We start from the raw sequence: 20,168 nt of genomic DNA, 5'->3' as shown, positions 1-20,168 counted from the left end.
ATGTTTATCATTTTAAGAAAAATGGCTCAAAACCCATAGACCGGGGGTGGGCAATTCCGGGCCTCCAGAGCCGGGGTTCTGCATGTTTTCCAGTTTTCTCTCTTAAACACACCTGATTCAAATGATTGGGATTATTTTCAAGCTCCAGCGCAGATTGTTGATGAGCTAATGGTTTAGATCAGGTGTTTTGGGGAGAGAAAACTGGAAAACATGCAGGGCGAGGCTCTCAAACACGTGCAACGTTTGGGTGAAATTAACCCTGTTTGTTATGCAATTTGCAATTTGTATGTTGTAAACTTTAATATGGCTGAAACGTATCAAATTGAATATGCTGGTAAATGGAAAGGCCACTTCTGTTTGGCTTAAATGTTGTTTTTATTTTGTTTTGTTTCCGCAACCATTAACAATGGGGCTCCCTAGAAAGTTGGATTCATAAAAAGGGGTCCCTGATTCCAAATAGTTTGACAACTTCTGTTTGACATGACGAAAATTCTCTTCCGTGGCACTGAAAGAGTTCATTTATCTAGTTTGAAGTAGCTTGTTGTCTGACTTTGGGCATTTGCACTCAAAACTGGCTGGTTCATGAGATTTTCGCAACCAAATTGAACCTCGTCTACCAGACAGACTGGCGGCGCTAAATGGTGAAAAAAAGATGGATGACACGTCATTGTATACAAAAGCAATAACTCAGCTCCACAAGGGTGGAGGGCATTTTGGGGGCTCACGCCTACCACCCCTGCTGTACATAAATTTAAACCGGGAAAACCATGTCTGCTAGGTTTGGCCAGTTTTTTTGGCTCGGGAAAAGTCCTGGAAGTGCTTCTTTATTTCAGAGAACTAAGGACAGGATATGCGCTTTGGAATTTATCCATCTCCTTGGGGAGGAGGCCATTGGGGAAATTACGGGATGGATGATGTGATTCTTGATGACAGTTTTGACCCAGAGAGGGAGGAACTGCCGCTTCCGAATTTGTTTTTTGTTTCTGCGTGTTTATGGATTGTCGCAGCAGAACGGTTGTCCTCGAAGTGAATGATAGGAGACCTTTCTGATGACGCATCAGCGACAATCCATCTTTAATCATTTGAACTTCCTTTTCCTGTCCGCGAAGCCTATTTCCATCCTCTTCCCGCCTGATCGGAACCGGACAAAACGCTTGTGTCCCCGGGTCGACTTTTCAATCAAGTGGAGTCGAGAGGGCGTTCTCTTATTTGGCTTGGCGACTCGGCCCCCTCAGCCGCAACTTTTGACAGCCGTCCAGTGCCTGAGGTTTTGTTTAGAAAAATGACTTCGAACCCAGGCATGCGGCCAACCACGTTGAACATGGGCCCGTCTTTATTACAACCGTATATTTCCCCGGCGAGGAGAATCGATAACGTTTTACATATAAATATTGCATCATTTGTTGAGCAGATTTGAATCGCGCCGGCTCTTCGTTTCTGAATGACTTTGATCGTTTTGAAACCGGAAACACAAGAAAAGCTTTTTGTTTTGGCGGGTCGTTTTAACACAGATGAAACATGATAAATATCACATTGAATTTCAAAGAAAAATACCTTGTTCTCTGTATTAAAACAATGTCACGATAATGAAATTCCAACAATTAAACGTATCAGGCACAAGCACCGAAATGTAATCTGAAATTGCGGGAACACAATTATGAATTGTGGACAGGATGTTAGAAATTAATTGTACATGACAAGATTCCAAATGTATTTTCATGCAAGACAATGATCGTATTTAAGCGGTAATACGATTTTAATCGAAATAAGCACATTAAATGGGGTACAGCAACAACCAAAATACATTTTCATGCATGATTGACGCATGATGACGGCAAATTGTAAACAGCATGTGCCAAAATGCATTACTGTAGGAAATGTAACATAACGGTTTATGATAATGTGTTACATTGCAATCCTGCTGGAGCGAGCGCTGGTGTCTCATGTCTCATATGCCAAAAAAGTTGCCTTTCCTATCTTGAATTTTCTCTTGTTACTCGAGTTAGTAATAAGTCGATTCGTGTTTCAAATCATTTGTTTTTAATTTGAAAAGAAAATGATCAATTCATGTCAGCATTCCTTTAGATTTGCGTACTCCTGATATTCCCAACAAGAAATAATGCCACTTGACAAGCCACTTAAAAAAAAAGAAGTAAAAAACCATTGAAATCTTACGCACGGGTTGACCTGCAAGCTCGGTCATGTGTGTGGACTTTTAGCTTTAGAAAGTAAGGGGCCCGTGTGTGTATGTGTGTGTTAAAACCGAACCGCACCCAGAACCCTTGGGCACTCATAAAGGAACCTCTTGTCCCCACTCTGCTGTTGACACAAGTCTTTCAACAGAGCGCTGAGAGACGCTCGCAACAATTGCACTCAAAGACAGTTTGACCTGCCTTTATTGTTGAAATCAAATGCATACCATACATTCAGCAACAGCTACAGTATTCCATAACCTTGGTCAAATAAAGCAACACTATAGATATAAACCCAATATTTGTATCGTACTTTTGGAAATAATTGACGGTCTAGCAGTGCGGTCAGCCAGTTTGCATCTAGCACAGGGCTGGTTTTGTGTGCCAGATTGTTTTCTTAACGCGCAAACACTCAATGGGCGTTTTTAAGTGAGTGGCTAATGACAAAAAACCGCTTTGACACCTTTTAAATTGGTACATGAGGTCATATAGGAGATCAAATAAATTTCTTTCATTTCCTGTACATGTTTCTGCACTGATTGCATACGTCAAGCAGTGGATCTGCAGGACTCATCTGACCCCTGCTGCACACTTGGGGAACTAACGGTGGGTTGGACACACAAAAACTGTCAAACTATAATCAAGGAAGGCCGGAAAGAGGATCCATCATGGTATGAAAATTCATTGACAGAAGTATAACCAAAATATAAGCCGTCAGCCACACTGGCGGAACCTCAGTGGCTTTTTTTTTAACACATGCGTTAAACCTTTCAATGTGTGAACTGCGACATCTTTTCTGACGATCGTGATTTTTTTTCTGAGCCTCACCAGAGAGGCGTCCGGGAGGCATCCAAACAAGATGCCAGAACAACCTCAACTGGCACCTCTCAACGCGGAGGAGCAGCGGCTCGACGCCGAGCCCCTCCCGGATGACCGAGCTTCTCACTCTATCTCTAGCCCGGACACCCTGCGGAGGAAACTCATTTCGGACGCTTGTATCCGTGATCATGTTATTTTGGTCAGATCTTTCTTCACAACGACAGATCCGTGCAGAGTACGCATTACAGTAGACGCCGCACCGATCCGCCTGTCGTCTAACCCTAACCCCGACCCAGCCAGTAAATTGACAGACCAAAATTAAAACATATCGTTATTAAAAAAAATGAAATGGAAGAGGAAATTAAATAGTTAGCACGTCCATATATATTTTTTTAATTTTCAAATGTCCAAAATACTTCTATTCAACGTGCTGCGAAATGACGTCAGCCGCCAAATTCCGCCCCAGACCGGAAGTTAGGCTGTTGTTGTCACACTGGAAGAAGATGGCGGCCGCAGCTACTTTTTTTCAATGAGGATTCCGATGATGATTCTCGATTGCGTTGTCCTGCGTCGGAACCACGTCTGGTCGCTATGCAACCCTCAAGGTAAGTACACTTCCCCCACCTAGCTTGTCGTTGCTGGGCCACCGGTTTCAGTAGCGAGACGTAAAAAAAAAAAAGCCCCTTCGGGAGTGGACTAGTGTGCTAACTTTAGCCGCGCTAGCCTCCATCCTATCGGGCATCAGCGGAGGAACTCCATGGGGACGGCTATTCTATGCCTTCAATTTCAAACTTTCTAAGAAAAAATTTTAATTAGTTGTATTGTCATTGACGCATTTAAAGCATGTTTAGACGCAACGCACAACTTTGGTGACCGTAGCTTGCTCAGTGAATTTCTTCTTCGTTGGTTACGAGGCATTGGCTGGGCTGGCCTGTTTGTTTTTGTTGTAAAATGTGTGTTGTTGCCACACAGAGCGTGAATCCTCGCTTTAGGAGGACCACGGCGAGAGGCAGCCATAGGGGCAGCATTGTCTACTGTCACCTTGTACCTGGCGACTCAACACAATGGTAAATTCTTCATAATCATAATCCACCGTTATTACAGTAATCTGTATGAATTATGAGGTCATATTCGTACATTCACTCATTTATAACCCCTCCCCACAGCAACAAGTTTTGGAATGTGCATTAGATCGAGCTGAGGTAAGCTATGGTTCTGTTTTTGCTGTTATTATTGTGACTCCTTTGCAAAACATCATATGCCTTATTTTGTTTTAAACATTCCTTAATTTCCTTGACATCAGCCCCTGTTGTCATGATTCTAACTCTTTTATACTATTTTATTTTTCAGTACATTGTGGAAAGTGCTCGCCAGCGTCCCGCCAGGAGACGTCTTTCCTCAGGCGTCAGAAAGAGTCTGTATCAAAAGCTCTATGAGCTCTACGTAGAAGAATGTGAAAAGGAGCCAGAGTTGAAAGTGGGTCTGTTTAGCCAATGGCTGCTCTTGCATACTATAGTTATGTTTACAAGTGCACATCTCGCTTGTGCTCCTGTGACAGAATTTCAGGAGGAATGTGAAATTGCTGGACAAGTTACTGTCTCAGGAGTCGATGTCATGCCTGGTGGTCAACTTGTACGCTGGCAATGATGGTTACTCGCTCATGCTCAGGGGAAAGAATGGATCAGGTCAGGACAATGCCTTGCCCAGACTGATGTCCCCCAATCGAGTAAGTCTAATGCCCCCCCCCCCCCCCCCCCCCCCCCCCCCTGTTGCACAGATTCCGAAACGATACGTCTGCCGTATGAAGAAGGAGAACTGCTGGAATACCTGGATGCTGAGGAGCTGCCGCCGGTTCTCGTTGACCTGCTGGAGAAGTCACAGGTGTGTATGTGTTTGGCACCCGAATCCTGACTGTTTGGGGGGGACTGAGCACCCCCTTACACCGTTGCTTGCCATTCTCCAGGTGAACATCTTCCACTGCGGCTGCGTCCTGGTGGAAGTGCGCGACTACAGGCAGTGTGCCAACACCAAGATGCCCTCCTACCAGAGCAGGCATGTCCTGCTCAGGCCCACCATGCAGACTCTGGTTTGTGACGTTCACGCCATGACCAGTGACCACCACAAGTGGACACAGGTAAGCCGCCTCACAAGTCACAGCAGTCATCTCGTCCATTTTGATTGACTGCTTCATAATCAACTGTCGCTTTCAATTTATTATATTTTTAATGGGGCATAACCACCTGGTCGCTGCCAATATATTGCATGGTTTTAATATGAAGCTGAAATGTTTTCCAGTCAGGTACCCCTTAACCAACAAAAAGTGTTCTTGGATTGGGGACAATAAAGGGACAATATGTAAGATTTAGACCGTTTTTCATTAAAAATGAATAAATTAAATGATTATAAATGTCAAAAACTTGCAAATAAACATGTTCTTAATGATCAACAGTATGTGTTAAATATAATGGTAGGTCGCGACAACACAATTCAGCAATTTTCCAATCCATTTGTTCTTAATTTGTAAAGGAAAATAAATTATTAATGGTGGCATAAGATCGTTGGCGCGCGCACACACACACACATACATATGGTTTCCATAGCAACCTCTCTCTTCCTCAGGATGACAAGTTGCAGCTGGAGAGCCAGCTGATCTTGGCTACGGCTGAGCCTCTGTGCCTGGACCCCTCCATCTCCGTCACCTGCGCTGCCAACCGACTGCTCTACAACAAGCAAAAGATGAACACCCGCGCCATGAAGCGGTACCACCGCACCAGAAGGTCATCTATGTGCCAATCCAGTTTGAAATGCTGACTTAATTGTTTCTTGTGAAGGTGCTTCAAAAGGCACTCTCGGGCAGCCTTGAACCGCCAGCAGGAGCTGTCGCAGTTGCCCACGCCGCGCCAGCTGCGCCTCTACGATTACCTTCAGAAGAGGAAAGAGAGGAAAGCCGCACCTGTCATTGACCTGAAGATCTCAAAGATCGGAAACGTGAGTCCGCTCGCTTCGCTCTCACTATCTGTTCACCTGCCAGGTTTCTTCTCAAACTGAATGAAATCCACCCTGATCCTTTGGTTCTTGATTCTTGTAGTTCCAGGAAGTCAGTGCTTTAAATCAGTTCAATGCGGCTGACCCCGCCCCAATAAATGACCATAGAATAAAATTTAGATCATTTCATATCCTGTGGATCTGGATCCATTAGCAGTTTTATTTTTAACTGGTGTTGTGCTGACTGGTCTCCGTGTTGTCCTACAGTGCGTGGACATGTGGAGACAGAACAGCTGCCAGCTAAGTGTTCCCAAAGAAATCGACGTAAGTGCAGCTCTTGAACGCTGGAACAATTGCTCGGTTAGAAACATACGTGACACACGTAGATTTGTTGGACCGCAGGTGGAAAAGTACGCTGTGGTGGAGCAATCGCTGCTGTTGGAAGATTCTCAGCCCTCCACTGTCATTTGGCCTGCAGAGGTGAGAGCCTTTGAACTTGAGCTTCGGAAATTCCAGGAATGTTCGGCAAAACGGTGGATGAACAGGAGATGGACCAAGATGTTTTTTTTTCAACTAACGATTATTTAAATATTCAATGAATTTGTCAATTGTGTCAGTTCAAAATCTCTTTCCTCTCCACGCAGGATGTGGTGGATGACTACACCTTTGAGTGCGAGGTAGGCGGTCAAACCCAGAGGACTAAGGTGTCCATTGTCCAGTCGCTGGGTGACCCCTTGGTGTACGGCAAGATCTACTGCACCAAAGATGGCAAGGCCGATGAGGACGGCACAGACCTAAAGCTCACGCATCCTTCGTAAGACTTCCACATTTGTCCATGTCACTAAGCTTCAAATTTCTGGATTTCAACCACATCGTTTTATTTGTTGGTTTGTTTGCTTTGACCAAATAGATTCCTCATTGGTTCCAAAATAGACGCAGAGCGGTGAGTGTGCACATTTGATCTATTTTACTAAGAGTTTAATTCTCATGGTACAAATGATGCTGTGCTTTTGTTACTTGACGCTGTATTTTTGTGTGTGTATCAGGTTCCTCACACAGTACAAATGCGTGTATGAGCGGGATGTCAAATGTCAGGTCAAGATGTCGCACAACTCAGGCAGTCTGGCACCGGCGCCCGCATCTCCCAACAAGGACGAGGTTCCTTTTGTTGATGTCATCTTAAGCCAATCATGAAAAAAATGTTTAGACCAACATTGTTTCTTCCATTATTTATTTTTTTAATTCAGAGGTCTGGTGCAACTAAAGCTGCATTTATTTGGACAATTGTAATGATGACAAATTTAACCCAAAGGATTTGTATTAAATAACTGATATGTGATGTTTTTTCCTAGTCTAAATGATAATAATCTAAATCACTTCACTATGGCGTTACAGTGTCAAAATCAGTGCTTATAGCATTACGTTATTTTTTTTTCTGACCGTTGGTCACATGATTGCATGGTGAGTGCTACCTGGTATGTACTGTACATGAAGGAAGAAAACTAATTGGGTCTAAACCTTTTTTTTTTCCCCCATGACTGTACGTGAATGCTCTCTGGGTGTGTTGTGAGATTGACACATGTATCTCATCGTCGTTTTCGTCAGGGCGATGGCTTCTCACCACTGGTCCAAACAGCTGTGTTGGGCAAAGGAGTGAAGCACCGGCCGCAGCCCATCAAACTGCCCCTGGGATCTGCCGGCAGCTCCTCAGGTAGGCCCTCTACAGGACTTTTCTTTTCTAGGTGCTGCAAATTGTTCTTGTAATACGTTCAAATCGGGGCTGTCAATTATACCTTAAGTAATCAAGTGTTTTTGAGTACACAAATACCATCACCCATTTGGCCTCTAGGTGGTGCAACAAGGCAAGGAATGGAGCCCTATGTCAAGACGGTCTTTACCCTATGAGTTTTATTTTGCAAACTACTGCTGTGATATGCCCATTCCACTTTGCATTATTTTTGTGGCTTTTTTTAAAATTGAAAATGATAACAAACTTGTGATATCCCTTGTTTTTATGTGAGTCTTTCTCCCTTATTGTCATTGCAACACCGCTTACATCTGTAAAAGTAGTCAATGGTGGCACAAACATGGTTCTGTGCAAAGCTTCCAGGTAGATATTTTTGAACCTGACTTAATCGACCCTCTTCTGCCCTCATTGCAATTAATTCATCACTCAAAACCAAAGGTTCCTAAACTAGAAAATATCCACTTCCATCTCCCCATAGGTAATCCATACAGCTCCCAAACCGCAAGTGGTCTTCTCAAGTGTCCTACTCCGCCACCCTCTGCCAAAGGCCAGTCTCTTAACAGGAAGCACTCCATGGAGCTGGGACAGGTGGGCCTGCTGTCCCCCGCTTCTCTTTCGCCCATGAGCTCCTCACAAAGTGAGTACACTTGCACTAAAATCCAAAATATCAATCAGAATTTTCAGATAGCAAGTCAGCAGCTGTAATGTGCTTTTCTGGCCTCCTGATGTCGGAGCCTCCTTGTTCATGTTTTGCTAGGAATGTAATTTCAAATTGATATTATTTGGTTTCAAACTGGTGTTAACATTCACACAAATAAAATGATCACATGCTCATATTAACCGGGCTTTGCTTTAGGGTCGGGCACCCCAAAGCCCTCCACCCCCACCAACACGCCGTGCTCGACACCACACCCCGCCGACTCGCTGGGACCCCCTCCGAGTACGGCAACCCCCCCGGAGCCCCCGGCGCAGCCTGCGCTGCTGGCGCCCTTCTCCCAGCAGCAGCTGGCCCTTAGCCAGCCGCTGCCCGTCATGACCATCCCGCTGCCCACTGTGGGCACCTCCATCACCACGGGCACCACCTCCTCGGCCGTTGTGGCCAACCCGGCCGGTCTAAACTTCATCAATGTGGTTGGCTCCGTCTGGTGAGTGCCGATTAGGCTCCGGCGCACTCGGGCCTACCTGTCTCAAATAACGCCGTTCGAGATTTAGTCTTCGGTTTTTGTTGACAATTTGGTGAGTTTTTTTTTTTTTTTTTAGCAACCCCCAGACGCTTATGGGCGGCTCCAACCCCATGCTTGGGTCCGGACTGAACCTGAGTGGAATTCTGCCGTCTGGCAGCCTTGTGCCATCCATGCAACCCGCTGCGCAGACCGGTCAGTAAAAACCAGAAATCAACCCACAATCGCTTGAAAGGATGCCAGAAAAACAAAACGACAAAAGCTGTACATGTAAAATAGTTTTCTTAAACTTAATATAACTGGGATATGCTCCAGCACGCCTATCTCCATTTGTAAGATATATTAGGCAAAATGTAAACACATATTTATTTGTTCTTTTAATCGTAAAATAATTCTCATTTTTTAGTTATTCTTATTTAGAATTCATCTTAATACATGAGCCAATCATTTCAAGTTGTATGTATTTGTGGATGGTTTTGTATTTTATATTTTGCATGTTTATTACAACAAATTAGATCTTTAACAACTTATTAATAAAATAAGTTGGTTGATAAAAATAATGTTAAAAACAACTGAATAGAAGAATGAAAACTCCATCTTAATAACCACCAAAACAATGAAAATAGACGCGACAAAGACGAAAATGTGTACATTGATAACCGATCTGGTTCAGAGGCGGATTAACAAGGAATGTCGTCTTTCTCCCAAATACAAACACGCAAACCTTGTGTGTTTTTCTGGCAGGGAGTCACTTTGGCCTGAACAGCAACTCCGGGCTGCGACCGCTCAACTTGCTGCAGGTAGTCCTAGCCGACCTTTCCATTTTTGCCCGTCCATTCCTTTATGTTGACTTATTGGTTTGTCAACAAGATCCCGACGGGCCCGCTTATCTTCAACCCCGTGCAGCAGCAGCAGCTATCGCAGTTCTCCCCGCAGAGCCAGTCGGCAACGTCCAGCCCTCAGCAGCAAGGGGACACGGTGAGGCATTGTGCTTCTCAGTCTCCCCTTGTTTGAAACACCCTTCACCTCCGCCAGTCTCGACTTGGCTGCAGCTGGCACGTAATCTCCTCGAAAAATGAAGTGAACATTTGTGGTCCTCCAGGTCGATCAGGGCGCCGAATCGGGTTTAGGAAACCAGCAAACGGCCGTCATCAACTTGGGAGTGGGTGGCTTCATGTCTCCGCAGGCGGCAGGTATGCGGACCCCCCCGTACACACACACGCACCCAGACACCAATAATTCCGTTCTGAACGTGCACACACACATTTCTCTCCTCCGTATAATTGCCACCATGAGTGCCACTGGCGTTCTGACATGTTGTAGTTGACTTTAGCCAAAACATGGCAGTTGTACTCAACGTCCTTTTCTTCTCTGCTACGTTACTTTCTTTATGGACCCCACCCTACCCCCTCCATCCCAAACTTTTCTCATCCTCCTCTTTACTTTATTTTCCTCCTTCCTCATGCAACATTTTGCCTCCCCCCACCCTTTTCATTGTCATGTTTTCCGTCTTTGGGGGGTACCCCTTTCCCCACCCACCTACTCATCCTCCTCCTCCCTTCCCCACCATTAGTGCTGTCCCAGTTGGGCTGTGGGCCGGACGGGTCTGGGCCCCCGCTGCCTTCTCCAAGGCTTCGGCAGCAGCACCAGCCTCAGATCCAAGTAACTGTGACATGGACATACACACACATGTGCACAAGGGCAATTGAATTAAAAAAAAACAAAAAACAAAGAGAAGAAATCAAATTGGAGCGAGTTTTATGGGCACAAACGGCGAGCCATTGTCCTCCCGTTTTTCAAGTACATCAGCCGCTCCATCCGTGTTGTATGTCAAGCATTGTGATTGGCCGCTGCCACGCAAAGCATGGTGCAAAATCGTCGTCCGGTTGGCTGCATGAGTGTCGTGGTCGTCACGGTTACCTTGGATGTTTGTCATCTCGAAGGGGGAGGGGCTCCGGTCTGAGAAAACGTCATTGTCATCGCTACTGCCTACAGAAGTTACGAACTGTTAAGAATAAAAAATTTGGGGGGATCTGTTGTTATCACGATTTAGCCGAGCTACAACACAGTCGAGAATGAAACTGATCATGTCAAAAGGGAAGAAGTTCTGTCAGGCCCCCCTCAAAGTTCTCCTTTCCCTGTTCCACAATATTGCCGTCACAGTTGTCTAAATATGGTCAGTTGTTGTGCGAGTCTCACCATGGTCCCGTGGCGCTCATTGTGTGCTTTGCTGGAGCTTTACTAACCGCTCGCTTGTATGAAAAGCCATTTGAGCATTTATTTACGTACTATTTTTGCATTTTTCCTCACTAGTAAGACAAGTCAGCGCACTCTTAGAATGTCAAGGGTGCACATTTAGAACCAGCTGTGTGTTACTAGGAATTTACTTTTTGCGACTGGGAAACTAATTTTGATCTAGTTTGCAATTCTTCTTGCAAATCTTAACTCATCCAATGCCAGGGACATATTTTCACGTTTTGTTTTTAACTATCTGAGATTTAATGTTCGGACTCCTTGCATAAATACACACGGGTCAAACTGACCCAGGGACAATATTGTGGTTCCTTGCAAACTAACATAACAGGAGGGTTAATAGTATAAAAATGATACTATTAATTTTGACACAGATAGTAGCATACAGTGCTGTTTTTGCCTCATATAGAGTCTGAAGCTATCAAACTGCTTTCCACGAAGCTGGGTCCTTGCACTAGTATGGCGTCGTTCTCACTCGTTAACTTTTTTACTCTGACTGATATTTCTACGCAGGACAATTTAAATATGTTTCCAGTGAGGCAAAACAGTTACTGGACATTTTTGAGACTAATAGTTGCACACTAGAGGGTACCAGTACACTACGTCTCTAAATCAAGAGTGCCATCTGGAACAGAGGTCCTCAACGCCACTCTGCGTCCCAGTACCAGTCCGTGGATCAACTGGTACCACGCCGCATGGCCATACCTGGAATCATGTTTTGATGTTTTTGGCGCCGCCTCTGGCTGCCGTTGATATTACATTCCGTAGTGAGGAAGGAGGGTGTGGCTTGAGTTGAGAGAAGCCACTGTGTCTGAAATCTGGCTCACTAGTGTACCGTTTTTCGAATGAGTTTGTTCTTTCAACAACTTGTGACTGTGGATAACATGCTGATAGCTCGTGTTAGTTATATAATGCTGCCTTGTAGTATGTGTTTAGCACGTTAGCATTTTTTGTTTGTGCCAGGTTTTTAGTTTGGTATAAGCTGCACGATAAATTCTCAAGCGTCGACCGGTCATTGGACCCCTGATCTAGAGGAGTCCAAAATGATCACATTCTTCATGAAGCTTCGTTTAGCCATCACTACGAGTTTAGACAATGACAAACTAGTGAGATAATGTTCTACTAGTGCGCTGAGTTCTCTTGAGTCGTGAGGACAAAAAAAGTGTAGCAGTACAACCACATAAATGCTGCTGCGTTTTTCGGCATGCTTGTGACATCACCCCGCCGCCGACATCACGACGACGCCCACTTCCAGTTCGCTGACGTGTTTCCTTGTCTTTCCCGACACAGTTGCAATTCTTGCAGCACCAAATGCAGCAGCAGCAAATGGCTATGGCGGCGGGGGCGGCCCCTCAGGTGGCGGCGGGGGGCCAGCAGCATACCGCCAACCAAGCAAGAAGTAGGAGGAAGAGGAGCACGCCGCAGGCCCTCCCCAAACCTCGCCAGGCCGAAACCTTGCCCAGACGCGAATGATCGGCGAGGAAGAAACTTTTCCGCTATTTTTGACAGCCACTCAAGCTTCTTGTAGCGGAATACTTTCTACTAAGACCCCCCCCCCCCCCCTCCCCCAAAATAAGGCTCCTCCATTTTTCCGCAGAACAAACTGGTCTACCTCTCGAGCCACTTTTTTACGCTGGCGCTGGATTTGGAGCCGTGAGTGTTGACACGTCTGGACACTTAAAAAAATACCTTTTTAAAGATGTTTTTGTTAGCACTTTTATTGTTGTTAAAAAACAAACAAAGAATATATATTGACAGTGAAAACACAGCTTTTAGGTAAAAAAAAAAAAAGTTGCCCTATTTTTTCAATGTGATGCTTTTGATGACTTTGTCAATGAGTTTGTGGATTTCTTTTTGCCGGACCGTCGCTCGGTTGATTAACTCCTGGAGCTTCTCCCCAGACAAAGGTGTCCCGCCTTTCCAAAAAAAAAAAAAAAAAATCCCCGCTTACTGTCAAAGCGAAGAGCCATTTTAATGCAGCCCAAAAATTTTAAATGTAACACGGATTGAAACAAGCGTCAATAATGACGAAAGATGCAAATTAGTTTCCCTGAATGCATCACAAGACAGAAGCTAAGCTATTCTTACCTGGTTTATGCATGGAGCACAGACGTCCTTCCTCATCCGTCACCACCGTGAGGCGAGCGGTGGCCAGTTGCTCTTCCTCCACCGTCGGGTCCGCCAGCAGGAGGGCGCTGCAGGACGCAAAACAGTCACGCCGTTTACCACCCGCGGGGATAGCCGCTTCCACGCAAGGAAAAGTCCGGCCTTACTCGTCAAAGACACAAAAGGAGGCGGCTACGGGATGCTTGAGGATCTTCAAACGCCGCGGCTTTCCCAAGTCCACCTGCGGCGCGCCCGTCTCGCTGTTAACCCAGACCTTGGGGAGTGCGGCTTCGCGGGCCAGAACCAATAAGATGACGAGCGGACGGCAAGTGAAACAAGCGAGTGTGACATACGTACTGTTCTTCAAGGCGGCCAGCAGGGCCACCGTGCACGCGTCCAACACGTTGCCGTCGTAGTCCAGACAAATCAGGTCGCAGTACAGCGACCAGCACAGCTACAGCAACAAAATGGGAACAAAAATGCTTGGTGTTTCCTGAAAAGAAACTTTTTAAAGACCAAGACACCTTTCAAATTTGGTATTTAAGTCAGAAACTCAAAGTCATAATTAGCATTTTGCGGGCAACATAAAATGATGTGAAGGGCCAGATTTGGCCCCTGGGCCTTGAGTTTGACCCCTGTGCTATAGGTAATTAAGTGCTAAAATGATTATTATAGGTAGTTAAGTACTAAAATAGCCTTAGTCTTAAATGGACGTAAGGTACTAAAGTAATTGATTATTCTACTTTTTGAGTGTTTTAGATCCTTTTTAGCCGCACTTGAAAAAGTATATGCATATAAGGACCTGGGATTGTCTGCTTAAAACAACAAGCCAAGAAAAAAAATTGTCTTTGGGATTAAAATGGTAAATGCAGGTTTATTTCTGGCTCTTATAACCCTAACCCTAAATACTAAGCCTTACTTGTTGCATTTCAACTTGTGAAATGTCATTGTTAGGACTTTTGCCCTCACGCCGTCACTCACCTTGCCTCGTTCGATGCACAAATCCTCTGTTTTTATCACTTCTGAGCTGCAGTGACAAAAATCATGATCAGAGAAGGGGATGCGAGGGAAAAAAAAAAAACATTTTAATCACGCGCACCTCTCAATAATGTCGGCCATGAACTGACTGGCGGCCTGTGCCTGCTCCCCTGGAGGTCCAGGTCGGAATTGTGAGGAGCACAGCGGCGGCATATCCACGTTTGGCACTGGAAATTGCTTTAATGAATTATATTGCAACAACAACAAAAAGGATTACGTCATTGCCCAGTACTCACCAATGAAGCCTTTCTCCGGCGCCTCCACTGACGGGTTGGCCAGCTCCTGCAAAAGAACATCAAAAACCAAAGTTGAAATCATACAAATCGGCGGGTGGCATTGCTCTTCCTTGAAACTTGAAACTACCGCTTTGACCCCGCAGATGACGGTGGTGTTGCCCAACTTCACCAGCGCCGAACCGTTTGCTGTGCTGATGGACCCTGTGGACAGTTGCAGAATGTTGTTTGAAAGGTGTTGTTTGAAAACCTGCAAACGAGCGCAACTTACCAATGTTGATCGTTGTGCTTCGGAATTCTGACAGTTCGCGTCCATCCGGCCGACAGTTTTCTTTCTGGAAGCATTAGAAAAGTTAAAGATTGCTTCTAAGAAAATTTGCTGTATTCTGACGTCACCCACCAGAAAGCTACGGTGGTACTCCAAAGGCTCGGCTGTCCTGTACACAAAACAAAATCAACTCACGAAGAAGACACATACATTAAAAACAACTCATAATTGTACTCAGTGAGATGACACACTTGTGTACATTTGCGATAAAAGTGACATTTTGCAATCATCTTTCTTACTTGAATCCAGCCGCCATGCTGTTTTGCTTGAACACGTGATTGTATTATTTGAACGACGGAAGCCTGCAAGAGACAAGAAAAAAGCGATTTAGCTAACGGCCTTCAGACGAGCCCTCGATTTACCCTGCCAACATGAATACGACGTCAGTATGAAAACAAATGTGATTTATCGACTCGTGTTCGTTAGTTGAATAAAAAAAAAAGACTAACCCTGGAAAATCGTACAGCAAATCAGTAATACGCCTGCAAAACCTCTTCTGACCAGCAGGCGTCAGTACATGCATCACTGCGCCTATCGTCAACTCGTTGCAACCAATGACGTGTCAACCGGGAAACGTTTACTTCCGTGTTGCCTTTGTGTTCACTTGTGATTGGAAGCGGGCGGAGAGGAATGAACTTCTCTCGCACGCGAGTAAATAATGAGATATTTGTAGTTCCGAGCTTGTCAAACGGACGAAGGTTTCGTTCGTTAATGTCCCCCAAACCCCGAACAGTCCAAATATTTTGCGGTGCGGAAGAAAGCTGACTAGCTCCGCGGCTAGCCTAGCCGCGTGAGAGCATCCGAGAGAATCCGTCCAAAACACCTCTCTAAGAATGGGCTACATCTTTGATATAATTCAATGTTTAGTTTGTTTGGCGGCTGTGGCTCTTTTCGCGGTAAGTGGACATATCTTGTTTGTAGGATGTCTGTGAAGCTAAATGTTTGAAAATTGCTAAATGTTGGTTAGTTGTAGCCCAGAATGTCCTTCGGAGATTTTCTACGCTGTCTTTCTTAACATTTACTTTCTATTAGCGGTTGAACGATGCCATTAGCGACAGTGGCTGAAAACATCACAGCCAGGTTCGTTGTGCGTTCTTAACTTTTGGGCCCTTATTTTTTTCCCCAATCGTTTGCGCTTTACATTCAAGACATTTCACATCAATGGGAAAAAATTGAAAAAGACACTAGGGAAGTTGTGCTGTATTTTTTTTCCTAATCGTTTGCGCTTTACATTCAAGGCATTTCACATAAAAGGCAAAGCATTAAAAAAGACACTAGGGAGCTAAATTTCATCCAAATGGTGGTAACATGTCAAAAGTTTAAAATGGCAGACCACTTAGTTATCACAATAGCTGGAGTGTGACACTCCATGGCTAAAATACTGCGAGAATGATCTGGAAGAAAGTGAGCCAAAAATGATCAAAATTGTCCAATAAGGATAATCGTGATTCAAATACTTTGCCCACAATGCTTTGGGATAAACTTAGTTCTTGCTAGTCGAGCTTCTGATCTTGACAGCCATTGCCAATAACCCCTGACCCCAGGAATTTTGCAGATGTGTGTTGGTTTCGACATGTTTTTCAGACTATAAAGAGAAATACTCGTTGAATTCCATCTTTTCATTCCTAGCCCAAAGGCAGACCTTAAATGCAAAGCGATCCAAGTGATTTTGCAATTTGCATTCGCAGTTTGTGATGATGGCACACTTGACAGCCAGCCCGGCGAACCTGACGCGGGATGACAAGGAGAAACGTTTTGTCACCGCTACCGGAGCTGAAGAGCTGTTCCCCAGCCTGCACGACCCGCCTTCTGTAGAACTCTCAGTGGTGGTGCCCGCCTACAATGAAAAGCTACGACGTGAGCATTAATGCTTTTGAATAAATATTTGAGAGCTGCACCTTCAACGGTTTGATTGAACGGGACAAAAAGTCACTCTGCTGTAGGCCACGGCTCACAGCTAGATTTTCACATGCGTATTGCAAAACTCCAAGTGGACACCCTTCAAATGTATTTATTTTAACTGTTCTCCTTCAGTGCCTGTGATGCTAGATGAAGCCATGGAATATTTAGAGAACAGGCGGGTAAGTGACATGATCATTTGATAAGGTAATATGCCTTTCTTAAAGAGACCAGCAGATGGCAGCATTGAACTGTTTTTGTACTGTTACTCAGAAACGACAGTCTTCTTTCACTTATGAAGTTATTGTGGTCGATGACGGCAGTAAGGATGAAACCACTGAGGTGAGAAGCTCACTTATTTGTAATATTTTTTTGAGGGTTTGACACACATCATCTTCAATCTACAGCAAGTGATTTTTTTTCAAGTATTCATTGTGCAGTAAAATATGTAAGTATTCAATTAATTACAGAAAATGACTTTTTTACCACTGAAAATGGCACAATCCTCTTAAAATTTTGTGTAAATTAATGTATTCATAAAATACATCAGTGGTCCTCTCAAACTTGACTTCCACTTTGTGATCAACCTCCAGGTGGCGATGCAGTACACCAAAAAGTACAGCGCTGAGAAAGTGCGGGTTCTGACGTTGGTGAAGAACCGCGGAAAAGGCGGCGCTGTGCGCTTGGTGAGAGTTGTCGCCCTTTTGCTAGCGGCCGAAACATGCTAACGTTTCATTGTCTGCGTGAAAAGGGAATGCTGAGCTCCAGGGGCCGCCTTCTTCTCATGGCGGACGCCGATGGCGCCACCAAGTTTGCTGACGTTGAAAAAGTAGAAGCGGGCTTGAATGCCCTCTCTCCCAAACTGGTAAGATAATAAGAAAAAATAAATACAAATAATACACAAAGAGGACTTTAGTCCATATCACTTGGTCGCCCCTCTTCTGACGTTTCGTTTGTGGAATACAGGACAACTTGGCCGTCTCGTGCGGTTCCCGAGCTCACCTGCAGCAGGACGCCGTGGCTCAGGTAACCCGCCGGCCCGCCCGGCCGCCATCGCCGCCCGTACCATTAAGCGTTTTTGCATTGTGGCTTTTAGCGCTCGTTCTTCCGCAACTTCCTGATGTGCGGCTTCCACTTCCTGGTTTGGAGCTTGTGCGTGCGCGGCATCCGCGACACGCAGTGCGGCTTCAAGCTTTTCACACGCCAGGCGGCGCTGCGCATCTTCTCCTCGCTGCATGTGGAACGCTGGTGAGGACTTAACGCCCGCCTTTCGGACACACATGTAAAATGAGCATGGGAGGCCTAAATGTTAATCAAAAGGTTTTTGCCCCCATTTGCCACATTCCCATAATTTTGTGTGTGGGAAAAAAAAATCATGTAAATCAGAGGTCCCAGTCTATCTTTGTTTATTGGAGCCGCCACTGGCGGCTGTTTATTTTCCCATTGGTATATGTTAGGTTTAAGGTCTACAATAAAAATCTCAAGCCTTAACCAGTCCGTGGTGAAAAAAAGTTGGGGACCCCTGATGTAAATAACGATTGGTGTAAAAATGTTGGGGTGTACTTTACAGGGCTTTTGACGTGGAGCTCTTGTACATAGCACAGTGCTTCAACATCCCCATTGCAGAGGTGGCCGTCAACTGGACCGAGATAGAAGGTAAACAGAGGATCGCTCCTCTTTTGCCTTGTTCCGCGTGAAAGGTGTTATCTTGGAAAATTGAGGGAAGGTGAAGTACCGTAATTCCACAAATATAAGACACACTTTCAGCCAAAATAATGGGTGCATGATATAATCGATAAAAGATTGATCTGTCAGCCACATAAGCCGAGTTTGGATGCACAGATGTGCATTTTTATATCGTACAGTAATTACACAGGATTGAATGAAAGGTTCAACCAAACACTGGGCTGGAGGTTGTGTGAAAACAATTTTTAGCTGTTTGAAAACGAGAACAAAGCAAGACTGAATGACAGAAGGGGAAATCTGCCTTGGGTAAACTGGTGTGAAAGGGGATTGAGACTGGAATTACATTTGTGCTGCCACAGGATCCAAGCTGGTTCCGTTCTGGAGCTGGCTCCAGATGGGTCGAGACCTGATCTTCATCCGGCTGCGCTACGTAACTGGAGCCTGGCAACTGGAGCCACCCCGCAAGAGCTGCTAGCCAATCATGGGAAAGACTGCCTCCACTGTTTACACACTCAAAAGACAGAAGGCGGGTCTTTTTTTTTTTTTTAAGCGCCTGCAACTGCCTCCTCAGGGGGGCGCCGCCTGCGCATTAATGGTGGCACTGGCCTGTGCTTTTCTTCCTATGGAAAGCCTGTGGAGAATTTTGTTCACACCCTCCATGTCAATCTTTTAGTAGCCCCGCGAACCATCCTAATTGCCCCCCCATAAAAATAAAAACAAATCTGCAAAAGTTCACTTGGTTCGTTCTATTGGGTCAACTGCGACAGTTGACGTCTGTGTGCTACTAGTACTACTAGCAAAGTCTAGGTGGTAACTAATAGAATCTTATGTTGCTAGTAGTAATAGTAGTGATTATTTTCCTTGCCTTCAGGAGAAGCGGCAGTAAAACAGACCAAAATTCAGTTGCCAAATTGTGAATGAATGAATTGATCTCAAGATGATTGAAAAAAATGCTCTAATGGCTTTCCATATTGCAGTGTGTGCCAAGTTATTTTAGATGGGAGGGGGAACTTATTAGGGGAAAATAAAAATATTTAAAATCTGAATATTGTTTGTTCACGTTTTAATGAGCTGGAGTTTAAAGAGAGGAACATCAGTGAAAGATGTACTGTAACCGTATCACTGGGTTTGAAAATAACCTAGTTATGTGAAAAAAAAGACCAAAGATCCCAGAAAGTTTTTTTAAAATATTTTTGAGAGAGCAATTTTCCGAGCCTACGTACTCCAAATTTATTAAATAATTTCACAGTACCTACCACCACAAGGTGGCAGTATTACTCAATAAGATCTCGTCGTTTTGTGTCTGCACAATGAAAAAATATAGCGTTCGTCTACCAACAGAGAGCGGCAGATCATTACGAACCAGTAAAGTGCACGTTGTTTCCAATAAAAGGTAAATTAAAATATGTCAAGAATAAATTAGACCGATGTATTCTTTTAATATTTTAATCACAACAAATTAACTTTATCCTCAAAACAGTCACAGGCTTTGCTAGTGCCTATCCCAGTCGTTTTAGTCGTTCCAAACTATAATGCTACTTTTTTTTTTTAGTTTATCCTTTAACAGTTAATTCATTTGTACTTTGTTTGGCTTAATCTTTTTTTTGGCACCTCCTTTGGCTGATGTTGATACTACATTTTGTTGTGAGGAATGACTGCGGCTTCAGTTGAGAGGACTCACTGTCGATGACACACAGTGAA

General features: G+C 44.6%; 3 protein-coding genes across 4 annotated transcripts; 2 read left to right on the top strand and 1 right to left on the bottom strand.

Annotated features, from left to right (window-relative positions):
- The first annotated feature begins 2,748 nt into the window (after positions 1-2,748).
- On the top strand, positions 2,749-13,462 carry supt20h (SPT20 homolog, SAGA complex component). 2 transcript variants are annotated; one of them, XM_088440834.1, is made up of 23 exons: positions 2,749-3,616; positions 3,984-4,078; positions 4,178-4,213; positions 4,362-4,487; positions 4,570-4,696; positions 4,789-4,892; positions 4,975-5,145; positions 5,631-5,770; positions 5,843-5,999; positions 6,264-6,320; positions 6,399-6,476; positions 6,641-6,810; positions 6,907-6,939; positions 7,043-7,154; positions 7,602-7,707; positions 8,222-8,380; positions 8,600-8,888; positions 9,004-9,119; positions 9,669-9,724; positions 9,795-9,902; positions 10,027-10,117; positions 10,498-10,586; positions 12,468-13,462. In XM_088440834.1, the coding sequence occupies exons 2-23, from the start codon at positions 4,076-4,078 to the stop codon at positions 12,648-12,650; spliced, it is 2,511 nt and encodes an 836-aa protein (XP_088296960.1). In that variant the 5' UTR covers positions 2,749-3,616; positions 3,984-4,075; the 3' UTR covers positions 12,651-13,462. The 2 variants fall into 2 exon arrangements, with proteins under 2 accessions (XP_088296960.1, XP_088296961.1); XM_088440835.1 differs by lacking the exon at positions 10,498-10,586 and having other exon boundaries at positions 2,750-3,616; positions 12,468-13,461.
- On the bottom strand, positions 12,880-15,346 carry exosc8 (exosome component 8). Its single transcript, XM_088440836.1, has 12 exons — positions 15,332-15,346; positions 15,122-15,184; positions 14,955-14,991; positions 14,826-14,889; positions 14,685-14,758; positions 14,558-14,603; positions 14,383-14,488; positions 14,265-14,310; positions 13,641-13,737; positions 13,451-13,571; positions 13,266-13,372; positions 12,880-13,093 (listed from the first exon to the last, which is right to left on the bottom strand). Exons 2-12 carry the CDS (start codon positions 15,136-15,138, stop codon positions 12,975-12,977), a joined length of 834 nt encoding a protein of 277 aa, XP_088296962.1. The 5' UTR covers positions 15,139-15,184; positions 15,332-15,346; the 3' UTR covers positions 12,880-12,974.
- Positions 15,347-15,463: 117 nt separating this feature from the next.
- Positions 15,464-19,513, top strand: alg5 (ALG5 dolichyl-phosphate beta-glucosyltransferase). The gene is made up of 10 exons (XM_088440833.1): positions 15,464-15,778; positions 16,571-16,739; positions 16,917-16,963; positions 17,055-17,123; positions 17,375-17,467; positions 17,533-17,646; positions 17,748-17,807; positions 17,878-18,029; positions 18,352-18,437; positions 18,827-19,513. The coding sequence occupies exons 1-10, from the start codon at positions 15,716-15,718 to the stop codon at positions 18,940-18,942; spliced, it is 969 nt and encodes a 322-aa protein (XP_088296959.1). The 5' UTR covers positions 15,464-15,715; the 3' UTR covers positions 18,943-19,513.
- The last annotated feature ends 655 nt before the right edge of the window (positions 19,514-20,168 follow it).

This window comes from Hippichthys cyanospilos, chromosome 18, assembly GCF_059441005.1.
Source record: "Hippichthys cyanospilos isolate Australia breed blue-spotted pipefish chromosome 18, RoL_Hcya_1.0, whole genome shotgun sequence".
Classification (NCBI taxonomy): domain Eukaryota; kingdom Metazoa; phylum Chordata; class Actinopteri; order Syngnathiformes; family Syngnathidae; genus Hippichthys; species Hippichthys cyanospilos.
This window is presented reverse-complemented; position numbering and strand designations above follow the sequence as displayed.

Bases quoted from the DNA above. Each gene is read 5' to 3' on its own strand.
- alg5 (XM_088440833.1), top strand. From the start codon at position 15,716: ATGGGCTACATCTTTGATATAATTCAATGTTTAGTTTGTTTGGCGGCT. The intron at 16,964-17,054 runs GTAAGTGACATG...ACTGTTACTCAG, and splicing joins AATATTTAGAGAACAGGCGG to AAACGACAGTCTTCTTTCAC. The intron at 17,124-17,374 runs GTGAGAAGCTCA...ATCAACCTCCAG, and splicing joins GTAAGGATGAAACCACTGAG to GTGGCGATGCAGTACACCAA.
- exosc8 (XM_088440836.1), bottom strand. The intron at 14,604-14,684 runs GTAGTTTCAAGT...GTTCTTTTGCAG, and splicing joins TCATCTGCGGGGTCAAAGCG to GAGCTGGCCAACCCGTCAGT. The intron at 13,738-14,264 runs GTGAGTGACGGC...TTGTTGCTGTAG, and splicing joins TGTGCATCGAACGAGGCAAG to CTGTGCTGGTCGCTGTACTG.
- supt20h (XM_088440834.1), top strand. The intron at 6,321-6,398 runs GTAAGTGCAGCT...GTTGGACCGCAG, and splicing joins GTGTTCCCAAAGAAATCGAC to GTGGAAAAGTACGCTGTGGT. The intron at 9,903-10,026 runs GTGAGGCATTGT...GTGGTCCTCCAG, and splicing joins CTCAGCAGCAAGGGGACACG to GTCGATCAGGGCGCCGAATC.